This window comes from Lynx rufus, unplaced genomic scaffold (assembly GCF_022079265.1).
Source record: "Lynx rufus isolate CCGP_SWC_20201006 ecotype Redwood Valley unplaced genomic scaffold, mLynRuf1.p SCAF_7, whole genome shotgun sequence".
In the NCBI taxonomy this organism is placed as follows: Eukaryota; Metazoa; Chordata; class Mammalia; order Carnivora; family Felidae; genus Lynx; species Lynx rufus.
The window spans coordinates 49,388,466-49,411,016 of NW_025814889.1; the positions used below are offsets into that span (position 1 = coordinate 49,388,466).

The window sequence follows — 22,551 nt, forward strand, 5'->3', positions numbered from 1 at the left end:
AACCGGTTAAGCATCGACTCTTCATTTTGGCTCAGGTCATGATCTCATGGTTTGTGAGATCGAGACGCATGTCAGGCTCAATGTTGAGCATGGAGCCTGCTTAGGATTCTCTCTCTGTCCCTCTGCCCCTCTCCCCTGTTCACACACTCTCTCTCCCAAAAAGAAAAAAAAACAAAAACAAAGGAACAAAAAAAAAAAAACCCAACACATTGAAAAAATAATATTGATGTTGGCTGTAAGCTAGAGAATGAAATCATACAAGAATCTGTGGTCTAGAATCTGGGTGACCAAAAGGATAGAACACCCTTCATAAAGAATACAGCAGGAATAAGAGGTGTGAGACATAAGGAAGCAATAATACTTAATCTCAGAATATAAGGAAGTGACGTATATATCCAGATATACACATCTGGAAGACAAGTCTACAGGTCACATGCTTATGATATAGACATGAGCTAGACTGGAAAGATTGGAAAGACTGGAAAGTCATGTGTCATGAAAGGGATATTTATTTACTATTTTTTTATGTGTTTCATTATGTTCTACAATTGCAAGCTTATATATTTTGAAGCCATTTTAAATAGCTAACTACAGCATACTCAAAAACTGCTTGTATGTGACCTGAACATATTGTTTGGGAGTTCTGTGATTAAAAAAAAAAATCAAATCCACTGACATTTGCAACTATATTAATGAGAAAAATCAATCCTTCTAACAAAATAATGAGGTTCTATATTTACAATAAAATACATCCAATTATGGGAAGAACAGAGCTATGACTTTAGCAGACATTAATTTTGCAGTCACTAATTAAAACTATAAACAGATGGTCACCAGCTGCATCTCAGAGTCTCTGTGATTTAGGTGAAGTATCCTAGACTCTTTCCTTACCATAGCCAACTTCGAACCAAAATGGACTTTTCCCTGGGCTCATCTTAGTCTCTGCCTAACTTCCAGGTGCTATCCCAAAATAAAAAAAGGGACCTTGGCCCACTGTCAATGGAGTTTTGCTGAGCAGTTCACAAGGGCAGAAACTCTGCCTAGCACTGGGTTCTCAAAGGTCTTTAGAAGATTAAGAAAATCCAACTTACCTCCTGGCCCCTTCTTTTTACCTTTCTTAGTCTTCTTCCTTTTAGAAAGCTCAGAAAATGCTTCAGCTGCTTTTTGGAGTTTTGTGATAAAAAATTCAATATCATCCAAAATGTGGTTTAATATTTGCTGGAATTAGAAATTACAGAATGAAATGTAAAACAAAATAAGACAATTTTTTGCCTTGACTTTATACTGTCAGTAAAGGAAAATTAGAAAAAAAAAATACCTCCCACGTGCAAATTTTAAGTTTAGCACTAATTCCAAGAAATGAATTAAACTAAATATATCTATACCTGTGGCTGAAGTCTGACATTCACATTTTTCTTTAGTTTAATTTTGTTCTATTTTCAATACCATCAAGAAAGCATTCACAGTATCTATTCAGATTATTAATTATTTTCAACTACTCTAATTTTCTCATAGTGTTTCTTCCACATAAAGTTAGGGTAAAAATTTCTAAGAAATATCTTGTTAGAAGAGCACTAAGCATTTTTGTTTTTTTTAACAAATGTCCCAATAAAGTACCAACAGTATTATTTCATGGAAAAAGGTATACAGAATGTTGTATAACCTAATAAACACATAGATAACCTAGAATAGTCATTAATAAGAGTTTCTACATGGTTAAATAGAATCAATGATGAATTATGCTTTCAGGGATTATTGGACGAATTTTGATTATACTACAGTCTTAGCTGACTTTCTCTACTTTGTGTGAAACCTGACATTCTTCTAATTTAAAAGACTAGAAATCGGGATTAAATAAACTTCTAAGTGTAATAAATAATGGTGTGATATAAAAATGAAGTTCCAAACTTCAAATTCCTCTAAGTATTTGTTTACAAATAAGCTAGGAATGTGTGTATGGTTATAAAAATAATTATATTACGATCATATGTTGTTATTACATCACAGGACATTCTCACTGTATAACTAAATTACTATGGACTAATAAAAATAAATACAGCCCTATCCTTTATAAAGAGTTAAAATTTACATTTTATTTTTTAGGAATTATAAAATTTTTTTAATAAATGTCATGAAGATATATTTAAAAGATATTTCAATTATGAATTACAAACTATGAAAAAGTTAAAATCCCTCAAATCTGATAATTCAGTTTAAATTCCTTTGTAAACTAGTTAATATGCTAGTTCTTCTATCAGAGCCCTATTCTACTAAATATTGGCATAAAGGCAAAAAACAGTTAAGATAAATAATTCAAAGGGCATAACCACCAATGGAAAGAGAAAATATACTTTCCACAGAATACCTTTATTTAAATCAACTTCATTTTCCTTGTTGATATTTTCTCCCCTTTAAAAAACAAAACAAAACAAAAAGCCAATGATCTAAAGATGAATGGTAGACCTACCACATCTCTGTCAATTCGGGCCGCCATCATCTCAGGCGTTTCTTCCTGCTCATGATACTGCCTTGGCTTCTCAACTAAAGAAAGGAAACCATTAAGTCTTTCCACCTGTTGCCTGAGCAGTATCAATATAGGTAATGGGACATGAAAAGAGTACCATTTACAAAAGAGAACACCTTCTTTAGATACAGAATCAAAATTGCTCGTCATCTATGAATGACATGCCCTCTTGCTACCACTAAAAAAGAAGGACTTGGGCAGAGCTTTCAACCTTCACAATGATGATTCACCCTGTAACTTCCCCGCTATTCTCCCTTCTTCCTGACAGCTGCCTGTGGAACCAATCCTAACTTCTCATCCTATAATTCCTACAGAAGAAAACAAGTACCAACTCACATTTAAGCACCTACCCCTCAAAAACTGGCCAACTATTTCTAACGCAACAAACCTCCCAATTCTTACACATTCCAACACTTTGATTATAATAAAGCTTTGGGGGTTCTGACAGTAAAGTCCTTTTTAAAATTCTGACAGTAGGGGCACCTGGGTGGCTTAGTCGGCCAAGCTTCTGACTGCAGCTCAGGTCATGATCTCACCATTCCTGAGTTCAAGCCCCACATCAGGATCTGTGCCGACAGCTCAGAGCCTGGAGCCTGTTTCAGATTCTGTGTCTCCCTCTCTGTCTCTACCCCTCCTCCACTTGTGCTCTCTCTCTCTCAAAAATAAACATTAAAAATTTTTTTTAAAATAAAAAAATTCTGACAGTAAAGTGCTTTTTATTTATTTAAAAAAAATTTTTTTTAACGTTTATTTTTGAGGCAGAGAGAACCAGAGCATGAACAGAGGAGGGGCAGAGAGAGAGGGAGACACAGAATCTGAAACAGGCTCCAGGCTCTGAGCTGTCAGCACAGAGCCCGATGTGGGGCTTGAACTCACGGACCGTGAGATCATGACCTGAGCCAAAGTCGGACACTTAACCGACCAAGCCACCCAGGTGCCCCAGTAAAGTGCTTTTTAAAATGTCATTAAGCTTAAAACATGCAATGTTGGGCTCACTGACTTACACTTTAAAAGTATAAATGCCCTACAGGATTTGTAAATTAAATAATAGATATCTTAAGAGCACTCAAGATATTAAGTTAGCTCATTGAGCTAAAGCATGTGTTAATTGTAAGGTCATTATCATGATCTCCTTCCTGGTTAACACTACTACTAAACACAGATACTTCTACAAACATTTCACAGTATATGGAATAAAAAAACCCAAAAACTGTACAGATGAAACAGGAAAAATGTACCATCAATAATGGAAATACAACTCATAATACATCATGACTCATGATATTCAATACAGAAAACTATAAAAAAATACTCAAAATTCTGTATTGCTATGCCTTTTTATGCCTAACTTTTCCCCAAAAAAGGAATAGGTACCCCCCCACACACAAAAGAAGAAATTACAGAGTCTTATGAAACTTAATTAGTGGCTGTAAAGTACTTTAAGATAATTAGAATTTACATTCATGAAATCTTGCCAGTTAAATGCTGTTTTGCATGGGTTAGCTACTTCCTTGGGTATTGTATACTATAGAAAGCAGCAAGTTGACCTTGAAATATAGCTAGTAGGAACTCCAGATAGGTCCCAAAATGTCACTTGGCAGGTGAGATAAGGGAGAGGTGCAATATCTTGCAGACTTTTTCATCACCTAGGACCCCTTCTGCCACTATTCTACAGAGACCACTTTTAGAAGTCATGGGTAAGGCTATGTCAAGGATTCAAAGGAGATTTTAGCCTGAGTCAGCCAGAACTTGCAGAGGGACCAAAAGATACTTCTTGCGGGGGGTCACGGAAGCAGGGGGCGTGCAGTGGATTTCCAACTAAAAACTGGCCTGGATCCAGACAGAACCTCACATGGGTAAGTGTTATGTTCTATTTGGTCTAGTAGAAAATTAGAAGTTCTGAAAACCGTTTCTTACTCTAATTTAAATAGATAAGAATGCACAGCATATTTTAGACAAAACCTAATGAGAGCCCACAAACACCCCAGGAACAAATTTTCTCTTTTCTGTAAATTATATTAGTTTTACAGATGTTTTTACAATTTTATTCAGAATATTTGTAAACTTAAGATGTCTTATCCTTCCTCAACTTCAAGGAAGACCATTTTGATCTCTCTCAAAACCCACATTTCTTCCGCCAAACAGCAGCAACAACAAAAGTACCATAAGAACAAAAAGTAAAAAACACTATAAACTCCTACCAGTTTTTTTAAACACAAAATTTTACAAAAAAAAAAAAAAAGCATCAACAGAAATTTACCTTATAAATTTCTAAAAACAGAAATTGTTATAAAAGTTAAAGTAAAAAAAAAAAAGGGACGCCTGGGTGGCGCAGTCGGTTAAGCGTCCGACTTCAGCCAGGTCACGATCTCGCGGTCCGGGAGTTCGAGCCCCGCGTCGGGCTCTGGGCTGATGGCTCAGAGCCTGGAGCCTGTTTGCGATTCTGTGTCTCCCTCTCTCTCTGCCCCTCCCCCGTTCATGCTCTGTCTCTCTCTGTCCCCAAAATAAATAAAAGTTGAAAAAAAAAAATAAAGTTAAAGTAAGTAATTCTGTTACTTCACTTTTGATAAATGGATGTTTCAAAGATTTCTTTCTTTCATCTGTTTGGTAGCTGGGCTTATGTGTAAATCTCTAAAAATAGCTTCAAGGATACCAAAAAACAAAACAACACAAAACAAAACAAAAAACTAAATAAAATGGAAAGCATTTCAGAAATAAAATGAACTCCATCTGGCAAAAGTGAGACCAACCACACATTATGTGTACTACACTGCAAGAGATACTGTTAGAGGCGTTACTTGCTTTCAGATTCACAGCAACCCATGAATTATTATCCCCATTTTACAAGTGAGATTGAAGCACAGAGAGATACTGTCCAAGGTCACACAGTAGATCCTGGTCTTATTCCAGAGTCTAACTTGCAACTCATCAGATTCAAAATAAAGCCCAGTGTCACTCATTTTGGCCACCAAGTTCTATTGTTTACCTACCCTGCTAGATATCCTGTATGAATAATGCTTTATTAGATAAAGGGTAAGTGATTTAAGAAGTCTATTGAACTGTGAGGCAAAAGAGTGAAGCTTCATCAAATTCAAACTTGCTGGATCACAATTATTAACCCTTATAATGAAGACACTGGACCTAACAACATATCATAAGGCATTATCGGTCATAACAATTTCATATTTGGCAAGAAACATTCTGACATGTAAAATGTTACACTATGTTCTGTTCTGTGATTTGTCTTTTAAAAAGAATACCAAGGTAAAATGATGGTGCCCACAAGGGCCCCTTTGACAAGCTTAGCCAGATGGAGAATGCCTTTTACTCTTGTCCTAATACTACCCTGATATCCTTTTCATGAAAGCACAACACTTTTTCCAAATAGGAAAGATAATAATAATGGAAGGAATTCTGAAGTATAGTCTTTAAAAACAAACAAACTGGCAGACTCTTGTTTGGTATATATCATGTTACCATCTTTTTGTTAGCTGAGTCAAACTTCCCATCTTTGATTGCATTTAAAAAAAAAAAAAAAAGGGACCATAATCCTAACACCATATTTATTTAAATGACTGGCCTGAACTCTCGTATACAATAGTCTTAAAGTGTCCAAGGCTTAAATTTCTTTTCTAAGTTTTGTTTCAATTAAAAAAGCTAACTTCAGGCTTTAGCTCAGAAATCAGCATCAGAATTTGAAAGCAAGAACTATGTCACAACCCATAATAAATGTTCAAGAAGTAGCAGTTCCTAGAAACACTCACAGTCCCCCTGGTCAGCTGCCCACGCAGACCAGGCTGCCACCCGACTTCTAACATCCACCTGGGTAACAGTCCCAGGGGGCACTGGGGCAGGAGCTCTTGGTGGAGGCGGTATACCAGGGTCTGCTTTTGAAATCATCCTAAAAAAGACGAAAAAAAAAAAAGAATTTTTTACCATCTTACTTTCTATCAATTCTCTCAGTTTACGGTATTAGTTCTTCAACCTTAGGAACTATGTCAAGAGGTAGAACAATAAGGGTTTCCTAACCATTTCATATTATATATATTTACAAATGTACATCAAATACAAAAACATAGGAACATTTTAATTCAACTGATCACTAGGTTTAATTTTTTTTTTCCTGTGTCTCCTGTGATTTGGAAAGGCTGTGAACTAACTATATTCCTCACATCTATTTGTACTCCCTTAGGCTGACCTTCCCTTAAATTGTCACTCATCAGTCCTGACTCTCTTGGACAACACACGTGGGAGAGAAGCCTTCTCAGAGAAAGACCAGAAACATGGAGGGAAAATGTGCACACATAAACCCATAAACTGACAAACTCAGAAGAGCAAATGAGTTGAAATCACAGGTTGTAATCTCTAAAATATACCTTCACTGAAGGCAATCTTTCTAAATCTTTAGAGCAAAAAACAAAACAAAAAACCACAAATGAAAAAACTTTTCTAACAAACAAAACAATTCTACCCCTCAATCTCTTTTAATGATTTTACCTCAGGGCTTCGGGCCGCCTCTTCTGTTTCCCTCCTTTACTGTCACTGATTGCACTTTCAATGTCTTCACTAATGAGGTTTGCCTGCAATGAAAGACAGGAGGTCATAGATTTTTCTTGTCTTGATATGTAGGTTCAAACAACAACAAAAAAAGGGATTATGTTTCCTGTCTGAATCAGTAAGTGTCTTGACACAAAAGAAGTGTTTTCTTTTTTTTAAACGTGCTTTCCAAACATGACTCTTGTGGTTTTTTGATGGTGAACTTTATAATGGCCAAATTTATTTATTTATTTTGTTTATTTATTTTGAGAGAGAATGCAAGTGGGGGAGGGGCAGAGAGAAAGGGAGAGAGAGAATCCCAAGTAGGCTCCACTCTGTCAGCGCAGAGCTCGACACAGGGCTCAACCCCACGAACTGTGAGATCATGACCTGAGCCAAAATCAAGGGTCGGACGCTTAACCAACTGAGCCACCCCGGCGCCCCAAAGACAAAATTTAAAACGCGAAGAAATTTTTAAAGATTATCTAGTCCAGATTCCATTAGTTTAGACACAAGTTATCCTCGCATAAAGGCAAAGAGGAGAGGGATTTGCATGTGCTGGAAGTATAGGTATATGCAGAAAGTATAACCGGGGGAAAATCTCTGCCTAAGGAGAAATGAAGGAAATAGAAGTGAACGCATGAGGAACAGAGCTCCTTTCCCATTCTCATCCTCAGGCTCCAATGGGCGCCTATTAACCTACTGCAACATATCACTCAGACCCAGCAGATACTCTCAGTTTAGAACAAATACACTATAATCATGGAATGAACCCCCAACACTAGGTTGTATCCTTCTGTATCCTATTTTGTCATTTCAGATAAAAGTTAACTTTCTCCAAACAATTAACTTCTCTAATACTTTCCCAACAAGAATATCTGATTGGGTTTTCTTGAGAAACAAGGTAAGATTAGTAGCAAAGAATTTTATTTATGGCCAGTGATTATTACTGCATATTAGATTCTTGCTAGGATGTACTCATCTTCCATTTTTTATTCCTGCTGGTTCTCTGTAACTATGTATGTTTTTCTCAAATATGTATGTTGTATATTCTTTTACCATAAGCACAGATAATCATAAAATTTTAGAGCTGAAAGGAAACTTGAAGATTATCTAATATGTTCTCCTTGTTTTATAATTAATGAAACTGAAGAATACTCATGATAGGTTGGCCAAGGTCACATTCCTAAATAATTGTGAGGGCTAATGCACCCTAGTTCAGTGTTACTGCCATAAGAATATCTTACTTTCAGGAAGATATAATAAACATCCTGTCAAAGGCTCTCTATTACGCAGGATGTTAAATAAAACTGAAGATGCCTTACGAGCAATTAAACACCAACAAAATGGGCAATCTGGAAGAAATGGACAAATTCCTAGAAACATATACACTACCAAAATTGAAACACGAAGAAATAGAAAATTTGAACAGACCCATAACCAGTAAAGAAATCAAAACAGTAATCAAAAATCTCCCCCCAAAACAAGAGTCCAGGGCCAGATGGCCTTCCAGGGGAATTCTACCAAACATTTAAAGAAGAGTTAACACCTGTTTTCTTGAAGCTGTTCCAAAAAAATAGAAATGGAAGGAAAACTTCCAAACACTTTCTATAAAGCCAGCATTACCTTAATTCCAAAACCAGACAAAGAGCCCACTAAAAAGGAAAACTATAGACCAATTTCCCTGATGAACATGGATGCAAAAATCCTCAACAAGATACCACCAACTGGATCCAGCAATACATTAAAAAATTATTCACCACAACCAAGTAAGATTTATACCTGGAATGCAGAGCTGGTTTAATATCTGCAAAACAACCAATGTGATACATCACATCAATAAAAGAAAGGACAAGAACCACATGATCCTGTCAATAGATGCAGAGAAAGCATTTGACAACGTACAGCATCCTTTCTTGATAAAAACCCTCAAGAAAGTAGGGACAGAAGGATCATACCTCAAGACAATAAAAGCCATATATGAAAGACCCACCACTAGTATCATCCTCAATGGAAAAAAACTGAGAGCTTTCCCCCTAAAGTCAGGAACAAGACAGGGATGTCCACTCTTGCCACTGTTATTCAACATACTATTGGAAGCCTTAGCCTCAGCAATCAGACAACACAAAGACATAAAAGGCATCAAAAGCGGCCAGGAGGAGGTCAAACTTTCACTCTTCACAGATGACATGATACTCTATATGGAAAACTCAAAAGATTCCACCAAAAAACTGCTAGAGCTGACCTATGAATTCAGCAAAGTTGCAGGATATAAAAATCAATGCACAGAAACCGGTTGCATTCCTACACACCAATAGTGAAGCAACAGAAAGAGAAATCAAGGAATTGATCCCATTTACAATTGCAGCAAAAACCATAAAATACCTAGGAATAAATCTAACCAAAGAGATGAAAAATTTAAACACTGAAAACTATAGAAAGCTTATGAAAGAAAGTGAACAAGACACCAAAAAATGAAAAAATATTCCATGCTCCTGGACAGTTAGAACAAATATTGTTAAAACGTCAATACTACCCAAAGCAATCTACATATTCAATGCAATACCCATCAAAATAACACAAGCATTCTTCACAGAGCTAGAACAAACAATCCTAAAATGTGTATGGAACTAGAAAAGACCCAGAATAGCACCAAAGCATGAAGCATCACAATCTTGGACTTCAAGCTGTATTACAAAGCTGTAATCATCAAGACAGTATGGTACTGGCACAAAAGCAGACACTCAGATCAATGGAACAGAATAGAGACCCCAGAAATAGACCCACAAACGTATGGCCAACTAATCTTTGACAAAGCAGGAAAGAATATCCAATGGAATAAAGCTGGTGTCTTCAGCAAATGGTGCTGGGAAAACTGAACAACGACATGCAGAAAAATGAACCTGGACCACTGTCTTACACCATACACAAAAATAAACTCAAAATGGATGAAAGACCTCAACATAAGACAGGAAGCCATCAAAATCCTCAAAAAGAAAGCAGGCAAAAACCTCTTTGACCTCGGCTGCAACAACTTCTTACTCAACACATCTCTGGAGGCAAGGGAAACAAAAGCAAAAATGAACTATTGGGACATCATCAAAATAAAAGGCTTCTGCACAGCGAAGGAAACAATCAGCAAAACTAAAAGGCAACTGACAGAATGGGAGATGTTTGCAAACAACATATCAGAAAAACGGTTAGTATCCAAAATCTATAAAGAACTTATCAAACTCAACACCCCAAAAAACAAAGAATTCAGTGAAGAAATGAACAAAAGACATGAATAGACCCTGCTCCAAAGAAGACATCCAGATGGCCAACTGATACATGAAAAAATGCTCAACATCACTCATCATCAGGGAAATACAAATCAAAACTACAATGAGATACCACCTCACACCCGTCAGAATAGCCAACATTAACAACTCAGGCAACAACATATGTTGGCGAGGATGTGGAGAAAGAGGATCTCTTTTGCACTGCTGGTGGGAATGCAAACAGGTGCAGCCACTCCGGAAAACAGTATGGAGGTTCCTCAAAAAATTAAAAATAGAACTGCCCTATGACTCAGCATTGGCACTACTAGGTATTTATCGAAGGGATACAGGTATGCTGTTTTGAAAGGGCACAGGCACCCCAATATTTAAAGCAGCACTATTGACAATAGCCAAAATATGGAAAGAGCCCAGATGTCCATCGATAGATGAATGGATACAGAAGATGTGGTATATATATACAATGGAGTTATTACTCAGCCATCAAAAAGAATGAAATCTTGCCATTTGCAACTACATGGATGGAACTAGAGGGTATTATGCTAAGCGAAATTTGTCAGAGAAAGACATATCATATGACTTCACTCATATGAGGACTTTAAGATACAAAACAGATTAACATAAGGGAAGGGAAGCAAAAATAATATAAAAACAGGGAGGAGGACAAAATATAACAGACTCTTAAATACAGAGAATAAACAGAGGGTTGCTGGAGGGGTTGTGGGAGGGGGAATGGGCTAAATGCGTAAGGGGCATTAAGGAATCTACTCCTGATATCATTGTTGCACTATATGCTAACTAACTTGGATGTAAATTTAAAAAATTAATAAATTATTGGAGCGCCCAGGTGGTTTAGTTGGTTAAGCGTCTGACTTCAGCTCAGGTCATGATCTCACAGTCAGTGAGTTCAAGTCCCACATCGGGCTCTGTGCTGACAGCTCAGAGCCTGGAGCCTGCTTCAGATTCTGTGTCTCCCTCTCTCTCTGCTCCTCCCCCACTCGTGGTCTGTCTCTCTCTGTCTCAAAAAGGTGAATAATCGTTAATTAATTAATAATTAATTAATTAATTTAAAAAAACTGAAGATGCCCAGGAACCCTGAATTTCCTACGAGGGGGGGACTATCATATTTCTTTTTGGGGAGGGGATATCATATTTCTAAGAAAAATTTTACTACAGAAGTGGGCAGAAGCGTTGTTTAAAATCCTCTAATAAAGAAACTTGAAAAAAATAAAAAGAAACTTTATAACTCAAAAGTGATGTTGCAACATGACCCATATAAAAGAAACCACATCATACTTCATTGTGTTTATATTTTCAATGTCTCAAGGAAAAAAATGGCCTCATGGAGAATATGGCACTAATGAGTAAAAACATATAGCTGCATATATGGTACTTGAGCTTTTAGTTACATAAAACAATAATTCAGTAAATGTTTCAGACTCCTCAATACTACCATCCCCTATCAGATAAAATAAGTCCTTTATCCTCAGAATTGAAATTCAGAAACTCTACTCAGCATAGTTACTATTAGTTTCAGGGTAAGTTTTAAAACACTGAGGCAAAAAAATAAAAAATAAAAAATAAAAAATAAAAATAAAAAATAAAACACTGAGGCAAACACCAGATTTAACATGTCTTTTAGCTTAGTCCTCTGTTTTCAAAATATTTTAATTTTATTTCATTATAATTTCATTTTTCCAGAGAAAATATACACTTTCATACTAATTTCATACTTAACAAATCTAACCTTGCACATTTTTTTTGTTTATTTATTTTGAGAGAGAGGGAGAGAGGGAAGGGCAGAGACAGAGGGAGAGAGAGAATCCCAAGCAGGCTCTGTGTTGTCAGTGCAGAGCCTGATGCAGGGCTTGAACTCACAAACAGTGAAATCGTGACCTGAGCTGAAATGAAGAATAGGAAACTTAACCAACTGAACCACCGAGGTGCCCCTAACCTTGCAAAATTCTTAATGCCCTTTATGACTTTCAAAAGGTACTATATAAAATTTTGATGAACATCACATATGTAATCTACCTAATGCCACAGTTCAAGTAAGGTTTTTAGAAAGTCATCTAAACATAAATTTAAAAAAAAGAAAATTATAAAATATCCTGATGACAGTCTAATTTATCTATCATGTCAAAAAATACAGAAAAGATCAAGTGACACTTTATGCTAATCTCCCAGCACTTCTTTATAAGATAAAAATTACCTGTATGTTTTATAATATAAAATCAAAGTGATAAATCACTGCCTTGACAAAGCACCAATCAACTCAACCCAAAATGATTTCCCTTTTGCAGAAATAAACTCATGAAATAAAGATATCAAGGTTGATGATAATTTCTAATGTCCAACAAAGCACTGCAAGTTATAATCATTTGAAAATTACAGTGTACTTTGAAATACAAATCTTAAGGATATAGCATGTTTTTACAGGTAACTGTGCTTAACCACTTTCACATTACCACTTGGGGATTACATATCTTGAGAAATTATTCAAGACACATAATTAAAATTAACTTTAAATCTATATCATGGGAAGTGTCTAAGTGTTTCATCGCAATAATCCATGTTTAGTGCAGAATAAAATAAGATGATATGATTACTTACTGTCCATGAAGTATGATTCTTGAAGGATCAATTTTTAATTATAAGTCCAAGTAACTCAATGAAGAATTTAATATATTATCTATGCCTGCTTTTTTTTAATAAGTAGAATGCATCTTCTTTCTTTCTTTCCTTCCTTCCTTCCTTCCTTCCTTCCTTCCTTCCTTCCTTCCTTCTTTCTTTCTTTCTCTCTTTCTCTCTTTCTCTCTCTCTCTCTCTCTCTTTCTTTCTTTTTATACCACTCTATCTCCTCTTTATTTCCTGGAAGCCCTCAGGAACATACTAAGGTATTTGTTTTCCTTACAAAATCCTAAGAAACTAAAAATCCACCAGTCATATGACTGCAGTAGATAATCCAAAAGCTGTCAGAACATCTACTCAGAGGGGAAAAAAAATACACCATTCATTTACCTTAATCTCATCACATTGGAAAAGATGAAGATCTGGCTTGTTCTGAGTTGGCTCTTTGCACACCAGGGCAAGAACTGAATCATAGTTACAGGAATGCATCACAGCTTGGCAGTGCTGGATTGTGTTTAAAGGAAAATTCTCTAGTTCATTCTATAAACAAAGTAAAAACTTGTCTTAATTTTTATCGTATAAATATAATCGATTCCACAAAGACCTCTTGGCACTGTACACATCATTTTTAAAGTGTGTAAATCATACTGACAGTGAATACAAGTAAACACCTAGGATGGAGAGGATGAGCAGATACAAGGTGACAGCAGAAAACAAGGTGGGGCCAGGTGAGTGGGAGAAAAAGCAACAAAAAGGAAATATTTAGCAGAGGAAGGCAGTTATCTTCTTAATAAACAGAAGAAATACTGAACTTAGTAATATTGACTTCCTTAGGTTATGGAGTGGAGATGACGCCTTTAAGAGAAAAAGAAGTAAACTGAGGCCTCTTTCCAAGATTATTCCCCATCTTACATGGTATTTTTTCCCCTCTGGCTATATAGTGTCAGAATTTTTTTTTTTATTTGAACATTGAACAGTAATATTCAGTCATACACAGAAGTCTCTATTTTCTGTGATCATAAATGTGGGGCTACAAATAATACATCATTTGTACATTTTTTTTATTTCAATGAATCTCTCAGATGAAAACATTAAAAATATCTATATTTATTTATTCCAGCCCAAAATATCAAACAGCTGGGCCAAAAGGATCTCACTAAAAACATATATTCTTCAAAGTGATTAAGATGTTCAGTAGTATAAAAGTGAATACTCTTTAACCTATAAATAGCCCACTAAATAAAATACTGATAGATTAAATAATTATTTCTTAAACAAATGAACTTTCTGTTCACAATCAGAATTCTGAATTTCATGAGATAAATTTAAAGTGTCTATTGTTAGACTAATGCCTTTATACAAATAGTAAGTGGGTCATGATGGGAGAAACAGTGATTTTTTTAAGTAAAGAAAATACAATATCCCCGATAAATAAAAATAAATTAATAAAAGTAAAAATAAAAAGCATCAACTTTTATTACAGGTGGCACATATATACATATATCACACCATAGATTCATTCTAAATTCTGATTCCCTGACATCCAGCGAAGGCAAAACAAGAAATACTGGCTCCGTCAGAATAAAATGCAATTTCTCAGAGTACCAGGGAAATAACAAATTTTCTTTCTTTGCAAAGGTTAATTAAATAATATCCCTTCCCTAGAATTACTTGAAACCATGAGGATCGGAGAGGCACTCAGTTGCTATTTTCTCACAGGGTACGATGGATGTGACTGGTGAAAGAAAGGGCAAATTGTACTCCAAGTCCCATCAGACAGAATACGCTAAAATGATTACAACAGTTGTATTCCTTTTTTTTTTTTTTTTAATTTTTTTTTTCAACGTTTATTTATTTTGGGGACAGAGAGAGACAGAGCATGAACGGGGGAGGGGCAGAGAGAGAAGGAGACACAGAATCGGAAACAGGCTCCAGGCTCTGAGCCATCAGCCCAGAGCCTGACGCGGGGCTCGAACTCACAGACCGCGAGATCGTGACCTGGCTGAAGTCGGACGCTTAACCGACTGCGCCACCCAGGCGCCCCTCAACAGTTGTATTCTTTACCTTCGCAACTCAAGTGCTTCTGAAATGATGGGGCTCAGAAGAGTGCTGTTTCAGGAGCTCCAGCATCTTACCCGCCAGCCTAGTGCGAAATAAAGGTGCCTGCTACATGGCTGGGGAGAAGTGAATACGTACACACAGACACACCTCGTCATCCCAGGTCACTCGTTTCCTGGCATATGGTTTGGCCTAGCAAGTAATTGATAGATGTCATAAAGGCCCAGTGGGGGCCTTGCGTCAGTGCTCTGAATTGTTTTTGTCACTTCCTTCATCTCATCGTTTGTGGTTTAAATAAAACAATAGAACAGGGATCCCCGATCTTTAGTTTAAGGAACTGATTTTTTTGTGCATGATGTGTATGCAGTATTATATTTCTTCTTTCAAATCACTGACAAAATATTTTATTTTATCCAACTTTCATCCACTTTTATACAGTATGACCTGCTTGTAAATGTAAATACCTGTGGAACTTTCTTACAAGTAAAATAGTCCAAATTTTACAAACTTACCTTTGATTCTAAGTCAATCAGGCTCACAGCTCTGTCATCCACTTGAAGAATCATATCTTGAGTCCACACTTTGCCCTTGGCATCAAGCAATTTCAGCTTCCTTATTCCATCATCCACAGTTATCATTGCATCTTTCCGATCCAGAACAAAGGTAGTCAAGTGCTTATGATTGACAAAAAGGAAAAATATATATAATGCTCACAGTCTCTTAGTACGCGTTTTCCAAAAGAAATCAATGGTAACCTCATTGAAGTCGGTGAGTAGAGTGGTGAGGAACCAACACAAAGCACCTACAACTTCATGGCTATCTTACTGAGATAATAAAGTCAAGCCAGGTTTTGTCAAATAGAGGCAACAGTGCCTTGAGTCATAAAATACCTAAATCTGCTTAATACTGAGCCATGTCAAGCTACATAAACATAACATAAATTCCAAACAGCTTAAATAACATTCTCTTAAAACCAATCCCTCCCATTTTATTTCATTTTGGTTACTTAAGTGCTGAATACCAGCAGGGAAGCTACACTGCAGGTGGAAAACTACAGACGTTGATAAATGAGAGAAGCAGTTGACTACTACTATAACAACTGTCAAAGTCTTCATTTGAAGAAATTTGAAACAAAATTTTAAAGTTTATTTATTTTTGAGAGAGAGAGAGAGAGAGAGAGAGAGAGAGAAGAAGAAGGAGGAGGAGGCGGAGGTGGAGGTGGAGGAGGAGGAGAAAGGAAGGGAGGGAGGGAGGGAGGGAGGAAGGGAGAGAGAGAGAGAGAGAGAGAGAGAGAGAGAGAGAGAGGGAGGGAGGGAGGGAGGGGCAGAGACAGAGGGAGAGAGAATCCCAAGCAGGCTCCAGGCTGTCAGCACAGAGCCTGATGCAGGGCTAGATCCCACGAACTGTGAAATCATGACCTGAGCCGAGATTGAGAGTAGAAGACTTAACCAACTGAGCCAATCACACATGCCCTTAAATAAAACTTTAAATCTAATTAAGCATGCTTGCTATGGGTAGAAAACTGAAAATAAGAGCAATTTAAAATTTACTCCCTACTTAAATATTTTCTATTACAAACAAAAGTCACTAAATAGATTCCACTCAAGAGCAAATATAGCTTAACAGATAACAACACAGGAAACTAATAAGAAAACACTGTTTAAATAGGACTACTAGGGGCGCCTGGGTGGCGCAGTCGGGTAAGCGTCCGACTTCAGCTCAGGTCACGATCTCGCGGTCCGTGAGTTCGAGCCCCGCGTCGGGCTCTGGGCTGATGGCTCAGAGCCTGGAGCCTGTTTCCGATTCTGTGTCTCCCTCTCTCTCTACCCCTCCCCCGTTCATGCTCTGTCTCTGTCTCAAAAATAAATAAAAACATTTAAAAAAATAAATAAATAAATAGGACTACTAACAACTTTAGGTAAAATTAAAAATAAAACCAAACCACTCCGTGAAACCACCAAAGGCATAAGTTCAAGATTCTATAATATAAAATAGAAGCCTTTGTCCTGTTTTTAACCAAAACAAGGCTGGCAATAATAAATGAGTAGTTATTTTAATTTACTCTCTATGAAAATAGACCCTAGACTAACAAGATACTTTGATATTTTACATCTAAATTTTGCAAAACTCTAAAAGAAAAAAGGTGAACACAATTCATAGTACATCATAGGAATACAATAAAACATAATTCTGATTTTACTACCAAATTTGTATGTCCCTCAAGGTTCATTCTACATTTTAGCAAACATCAAAACATCTTACCTCAACACGGTATTGAGATGTGTCGGACACGCTGCTGACACTGTCCCGGGCATAACTCTTCCTTTGTTCTGAAAGAGAAGTTGAAAAAGCCATTATGTACCCACTAAGAGGCTAAAGTTTGTGTACCAGGGCCTTGTGGCCATCTCTAAAACCAGTCTAGCTCACGTATAAGTATAGCAGCTGACAAGTCACTGTTGTGTGGTGTATCTGAAAACACTCATTATTCACATTAAATGAATAAGCCACCAGAAAGCTTATTTAAAAAGAGTTATTTAATTAAGGGCTTTATTAATCAGATACCTACTCTTTGGCAAAAAAAGACGAAAACTGGCTTATAACTCTCATTTTTTAATGTGTTGAGAACACAACAGAATTGCAAATATTGTCACAGATACTGTATTCTGTGAGTTAGACTATATTATCAAAATAATGGCCACGACAAGGAACATCTCCTTTCACAACATCCAAACTATGGAGAGTGTCAGAGGAGATTCAAAACATGACTCAATCATACTGAGTGCCATTAAACTTTAACAGTCTCCACACAGCTACAGAACAAACAAACATGATGCTCAAAACTGTAGATATCAGCTGTTAGAAAATACAACAAAGTCAGGTGGAAAGTCACCACACCACACTATTTAAAAAGCAAAAATAAACCTTTATTTTCTTTTGTATAATGCTGCAAAACCAAAATAAAATATAAAATATTTTGTACATGTTACTTTCTAATCAAGGAACTTGCTTATTTGTAAATTCAGAGTTGCCCTATTTTTCCTAAAGCAGAATGCTACAATGAAAAAGAACCCTAAGTAGGAACCAGGAGATTATTGACTCTAGCTTTGGCTCTGTCACTAAGCAGGACACTAAATTTGAGCAAGGTGCTTAGCTCTGGACCTCAGCACTCTTATTGTAAAATAAAAGGGTTAAATAAGATCAAACGTCAAAACTCCTGCAGTACTAATATCCACACACACGCATACACGCACGCACGCACACGCACACACACACACGTACACACCCCTTAACTTTCCTGATATCCAATTGTTTTTCAAATATAAATATGTTTCTTTCAGTTGATATGAAACCTCTAGACCTTCCTACAACTTCAGAGGTTGAAAAGTTCTGCTGAACATGAACTCAAACCAAGTACAAAATATAAAGCACATATACAGATCAAGAATGTTAACAGAATTTTTTTAAAACTTTGATAAATTCTTATTTCATAATATATATGAAAGTAATTATCTTTTCATTTATATTTATCTGAAACTGAGATGAAAAATACCTATGTCCTTTATATTACATCAGTCTGATATTATTCTGATATACTCTATTTTTGTTTTTGCAGCATTAAAGTTACTTAATAGAAACAGACACACTACAAAATTCAGTATCTGCTACCTTTCTTTTTTTGTTTGGATGATGACCTGAAGAAGTATGATCCATCCGTTCCTACCAAAACAATGTGATCAAAAAGAAAGATCTGGTTTCACCTTAAATTTTCTACTCCAATATACAAAACATAACCTTCACTTACATGACTATAGTCTACTTATCAAGAAAAGAAACAACCATGATTCTTCTGATTCTTAGCTGAGAATTAATCAAGGTGAGATATTAACAAATAGATAACTGTTCTCAGGAGAACCACTGAAATACAATATGTAACTGAGGAACATTTCTGACAAAAGCACTTTTAGAAATAATTACTATTTCTTTTTTTTAACTAAAAAATGTTTTTTAATGTTTATTTATTTTTGAGAGACACAGAGACAGTATGAGCAGGGAGGGGCAGAGAGAAAGGGAGACAGAATCTGAAGCAGGCTCCAGGCTCTGAGCTGGAGGCTCAGTTCCAGGCTCCAGCACAGAGCTCAATGTGGGGCTCGAACCCACAAACCGTGAGATCATGACCTGAGCCAAAGTTGGACGCTTAACCAACTGCGCCACCCAGGTGCCCCAGAAATAATTACTATTTCTAAATAGTGCTGTATGTTAAGTGATGAATCATGGGAATCTACCCCCAAAACCAAGAGCACACTGTATATACTGTATGTTAGCCAACTTGACAATAAATTATATTTAAGAAGGAAGGAAGGAAGGAAGGAAGGAAGGAAGGAAGGAAGGAAGGAAGGAAAGAAAGAAAGAAAGAAAGAAAGAAAGAAAGAAAGAAAGAAAGAAAGAAAGAATCACTATTTCAGAATCACTAGTTTATCATTTTCTAGCACAACTCTCTATGGCAGACTCAGAACATGAAGGTGGTTCTGTTTCCTGTGGTCTGACCTAGAGCAAAAGAAATGGCAATGGTTGCCATGGTATCCAGTTGTGATATGGCAACCCCAGGACATTCAAATGCTTCACTGAGTCTTTCAGATAAGTGAAGCCCAATGGCGTGTTTTGTAATTCAAGTTTCTCATTATGAAGTAGTAAGAATTTGTTCTCCCTAATTTTCTAACATAGTTTTTTAATCCCATAGAAGCTTATTTTATAAGTACAATAGAAAAACACTGACTATTCGATGATATTTGTAAAAACAAAAACAAAAACATGACATTAACTGATCACTCTGATTGCCTGGAAGATAGATGTTATTTCGAATATTCCACATGAAAAATCCATTTTAGAAATTCTTAAACTGCTTTCTCTCCAATGCTACACAATAAATAAGATGTATGTGTTATAAGAAATTACCTTTTAAAGACCCTAAAAATATATAAATGCCACGAAACGGATTTATAAACAAACTAGTAGTTCCAATGATTTAAGTCGATGAATAAATAAAGGTTAATGTTAACATTTTAATAGGAAATTCTGAAAGAAGATTCCTAAGAGGCAATTATGGTACATTTCTTTTTTTATGAGAATCATATGTACTCTCAAATACAGTCGTAAATAGTAAGCATGCTCCTAAGCTGAAAATCTCACCAAAAGCCTTAAAAAAGTATGAGAAGTCTAAATAAAGTCTCAATGATACTCCAGACAAAGCCTCTAATGATGTTCCCCACTTTAACAGTGGTTTTCATCCCTGGCTGCACACTAGAATGAACTTTGAAAAATAATGCCTTGCTAGAGATTCTAACGTAGCTGGTCTAGGGTGCAATTTGGGCACTGGGATTTATAAATGGCAATTCTAATGGACAGCCAAGATTGTTCCAAAATCTGTACAAAGGCCAACTCATCTACTACATGTTACCTCTTTAGGTTGAAAACTTTTCTTTCCTAATTAAGAGTGTAAAGCACGGACAAATAGTACATTAAATAATAACTGAATAAATCCGGCAGCAGAGTTTTGGGTTTCTCATATATAGGCTGCTCAACTCCCAATATAAAAGCCTCAGTTTCTGTCTCCTTAACTTTCTCAATCTGAGTCAATTAAAGCTAGGAATAAACTACTTGATTGTAGTACCAATGGTTGTGGTTTTACTGCTTTTCTCACTTGCTTTTACACCGCAGAACAGAACATACAAACCCACAGAAACAGAATTAGGTGAATTCAGTGACCAATGATAAAAATTCTTTACAGGCTTTTTTTTTAGCACTATTGAGTTGATATGTTTTTACAGATTTTTTTAGCATTATCAAGCTATTATGTGATAACCAACTTGCAGATCAGGAACATTAAATTCAGGTTTCATAAGACATTGAGTGATTAGGATATATTAATATAGGTTCATCAATAGTAACAAACACAACACTCTGGTGGGGGCTGTTGACAGTGGAGGGCTATGCATATGCGGGATGATAGATAGGAAATCTCTGTATCTTCCACTCAATTTTGCTATGAGTCTAAAACTACAAGTCTCAATTAAAAAAAAAACAGGTAGGTTTCATTTAACTCTTCAATTAGTACAACGGCAACTATAACAACATGCAGGTCTGAATATTTAAATGCAATTCCCTTTTGTCTGTATTGCTGTTTATATACACAGCAAAATTTATAAGAGCTAATATACAGAAAATTTTATTTTCTTTTTCCAAAAATTAAGCATATCTTAAAAAGTAAGGATTTTGCAATTAAAAAGAAAAAAAATGTAACATAAAAGCAGCTGCTGAGTGGGGCGCCTGGGTGGCTCAGTAGGTTAAGCATCTGACTTTGGGTCAGGTCATGATCTCACGGTTTGTGGGTTCGAGCCCCACGGTGTGCTCTGTGCTGACAGCCTGGAGCCTGCTTCAGATTCTGCGTCTCCCTCTCTCTCTGTCCCTTCCCCTACTCGCGCTCTGTCCATCTCTCTCAAAAATAAACATTTAAAAAAAGTAACTAAAAACAAAAAAAGGTCATTTTCATAAAACTGCATTATTTAAGAATGAATTTTCCTGGTTTGTCCCATGAGGAGAAAAGAAGTTTAAAATTTTCAGATAAGGTGAAGCACCAGCACACTCTATGGAACTGAATTTTGACTCTTAATTGCCCAACTTCCTGATAATATATAATCATGAGCCATGTGCTTCATAAGAATTAAAAGAAAATCGTTCTTAAAAAAGAATATTTAAACGTTTTCTCCAAGTAAAATACACACTGTAAGTGATGCATGTGGAGAAAAGAGAAATGGGCTTTAATTCGTGAATGCCACCTGAATGTGTAAGAGATTGCTTGGGCTTCAATTGTGACAGTTACACAAAGAGACTAACTCCTAGAAAGGGACAGGAAGAGAAGAAAGATAGGTACAAAAAGTAAAACATGTGGGGTATATATCTATTAAGACAACTGCTATATTCAGAAATCTTGCTATGAGAAAGAGAAGGCAAGTGCTATGCAAAGATACAGAAAAGTTTACAGTAAAGTCAATTATACAGAAGCCATACGCTTTACAGACTACTTACATTCAATTCTTACCAGTACCTCCTGGAGAAGAAAAAAGAAAAATAGGAAAAACACAAATATATTTTCCTCCTTGCTATCTTTGCAAAAAAGTTCACACTGAAGGCTAGAATGAGACTTAAGAGGGTGCCCGTCTACCATACTTATCCAGTACTACTTGGACTCCAACAATACAAATCTTAAAATTACTATAAATGTTGGTAATGACAACAAAATATTGCTAACTGATGATTCTGTGAAACTTGAGTTTTTCTGGATAGAGGATGACTTTAAATACCTGATTATTATAAATCGCTATATTACAAATTCAGCAATATCTAACTTAAAGAGAAGTTACTTTTCTAGGAAGTTCAGCTATTCAGAACACAGCAGAGCCCACACTTAAAGAAGTCCTCTGAAGGGCGGAGAGATGTCACGACGTCGACACATCGAAACTTGCACAT

The 22,551-nt window shown here is 36.2% G+C and overlaps 1 protein-coding gene across 1 annotated transcript in view; it reads right to left on the reverse strand.

Annotated features, from left to right (window-relative positions):
- The window catches only part of EPS8 (epidermal growth factor receptor pathway substrate 8), a 71,784-nt gene that overhangs the window by 43,443 nt on the left and 5,790 nt on the right, over positions 1-22,551 (reverse strand). Inside the window, exons 3-9 of the mRNA XM_047065971.1 lie at positions 17,290-17,357; positions 15,540-15,701; positions 13,360-13,509; positions 7,022-7,104; positions 6,289-6,425; positions 2,468-2,541; positions 1,092-1,218 (exon numbers count right to left, since the gene is read on the reverse strand). Coding sequence (XP_046921927.1) covers positions 1,092-1,218; positions 2,468-2,541; positions 6,289-6,425; positions 7,022-7,104; positions 13,360-13,509; positions 15,540-15,701; positions 17,290-17,357 — 801 coding nt within the window. The remainder of the gene's footprint in view (positions 1-1,091; positions 1,219-2,467; positions 2,542-6,288; positions 6,426-7,021; positions 7,105-13,359; positions 13,510-15,539; positions 15,702-17,289; positions 17,358-22,551) is intronic.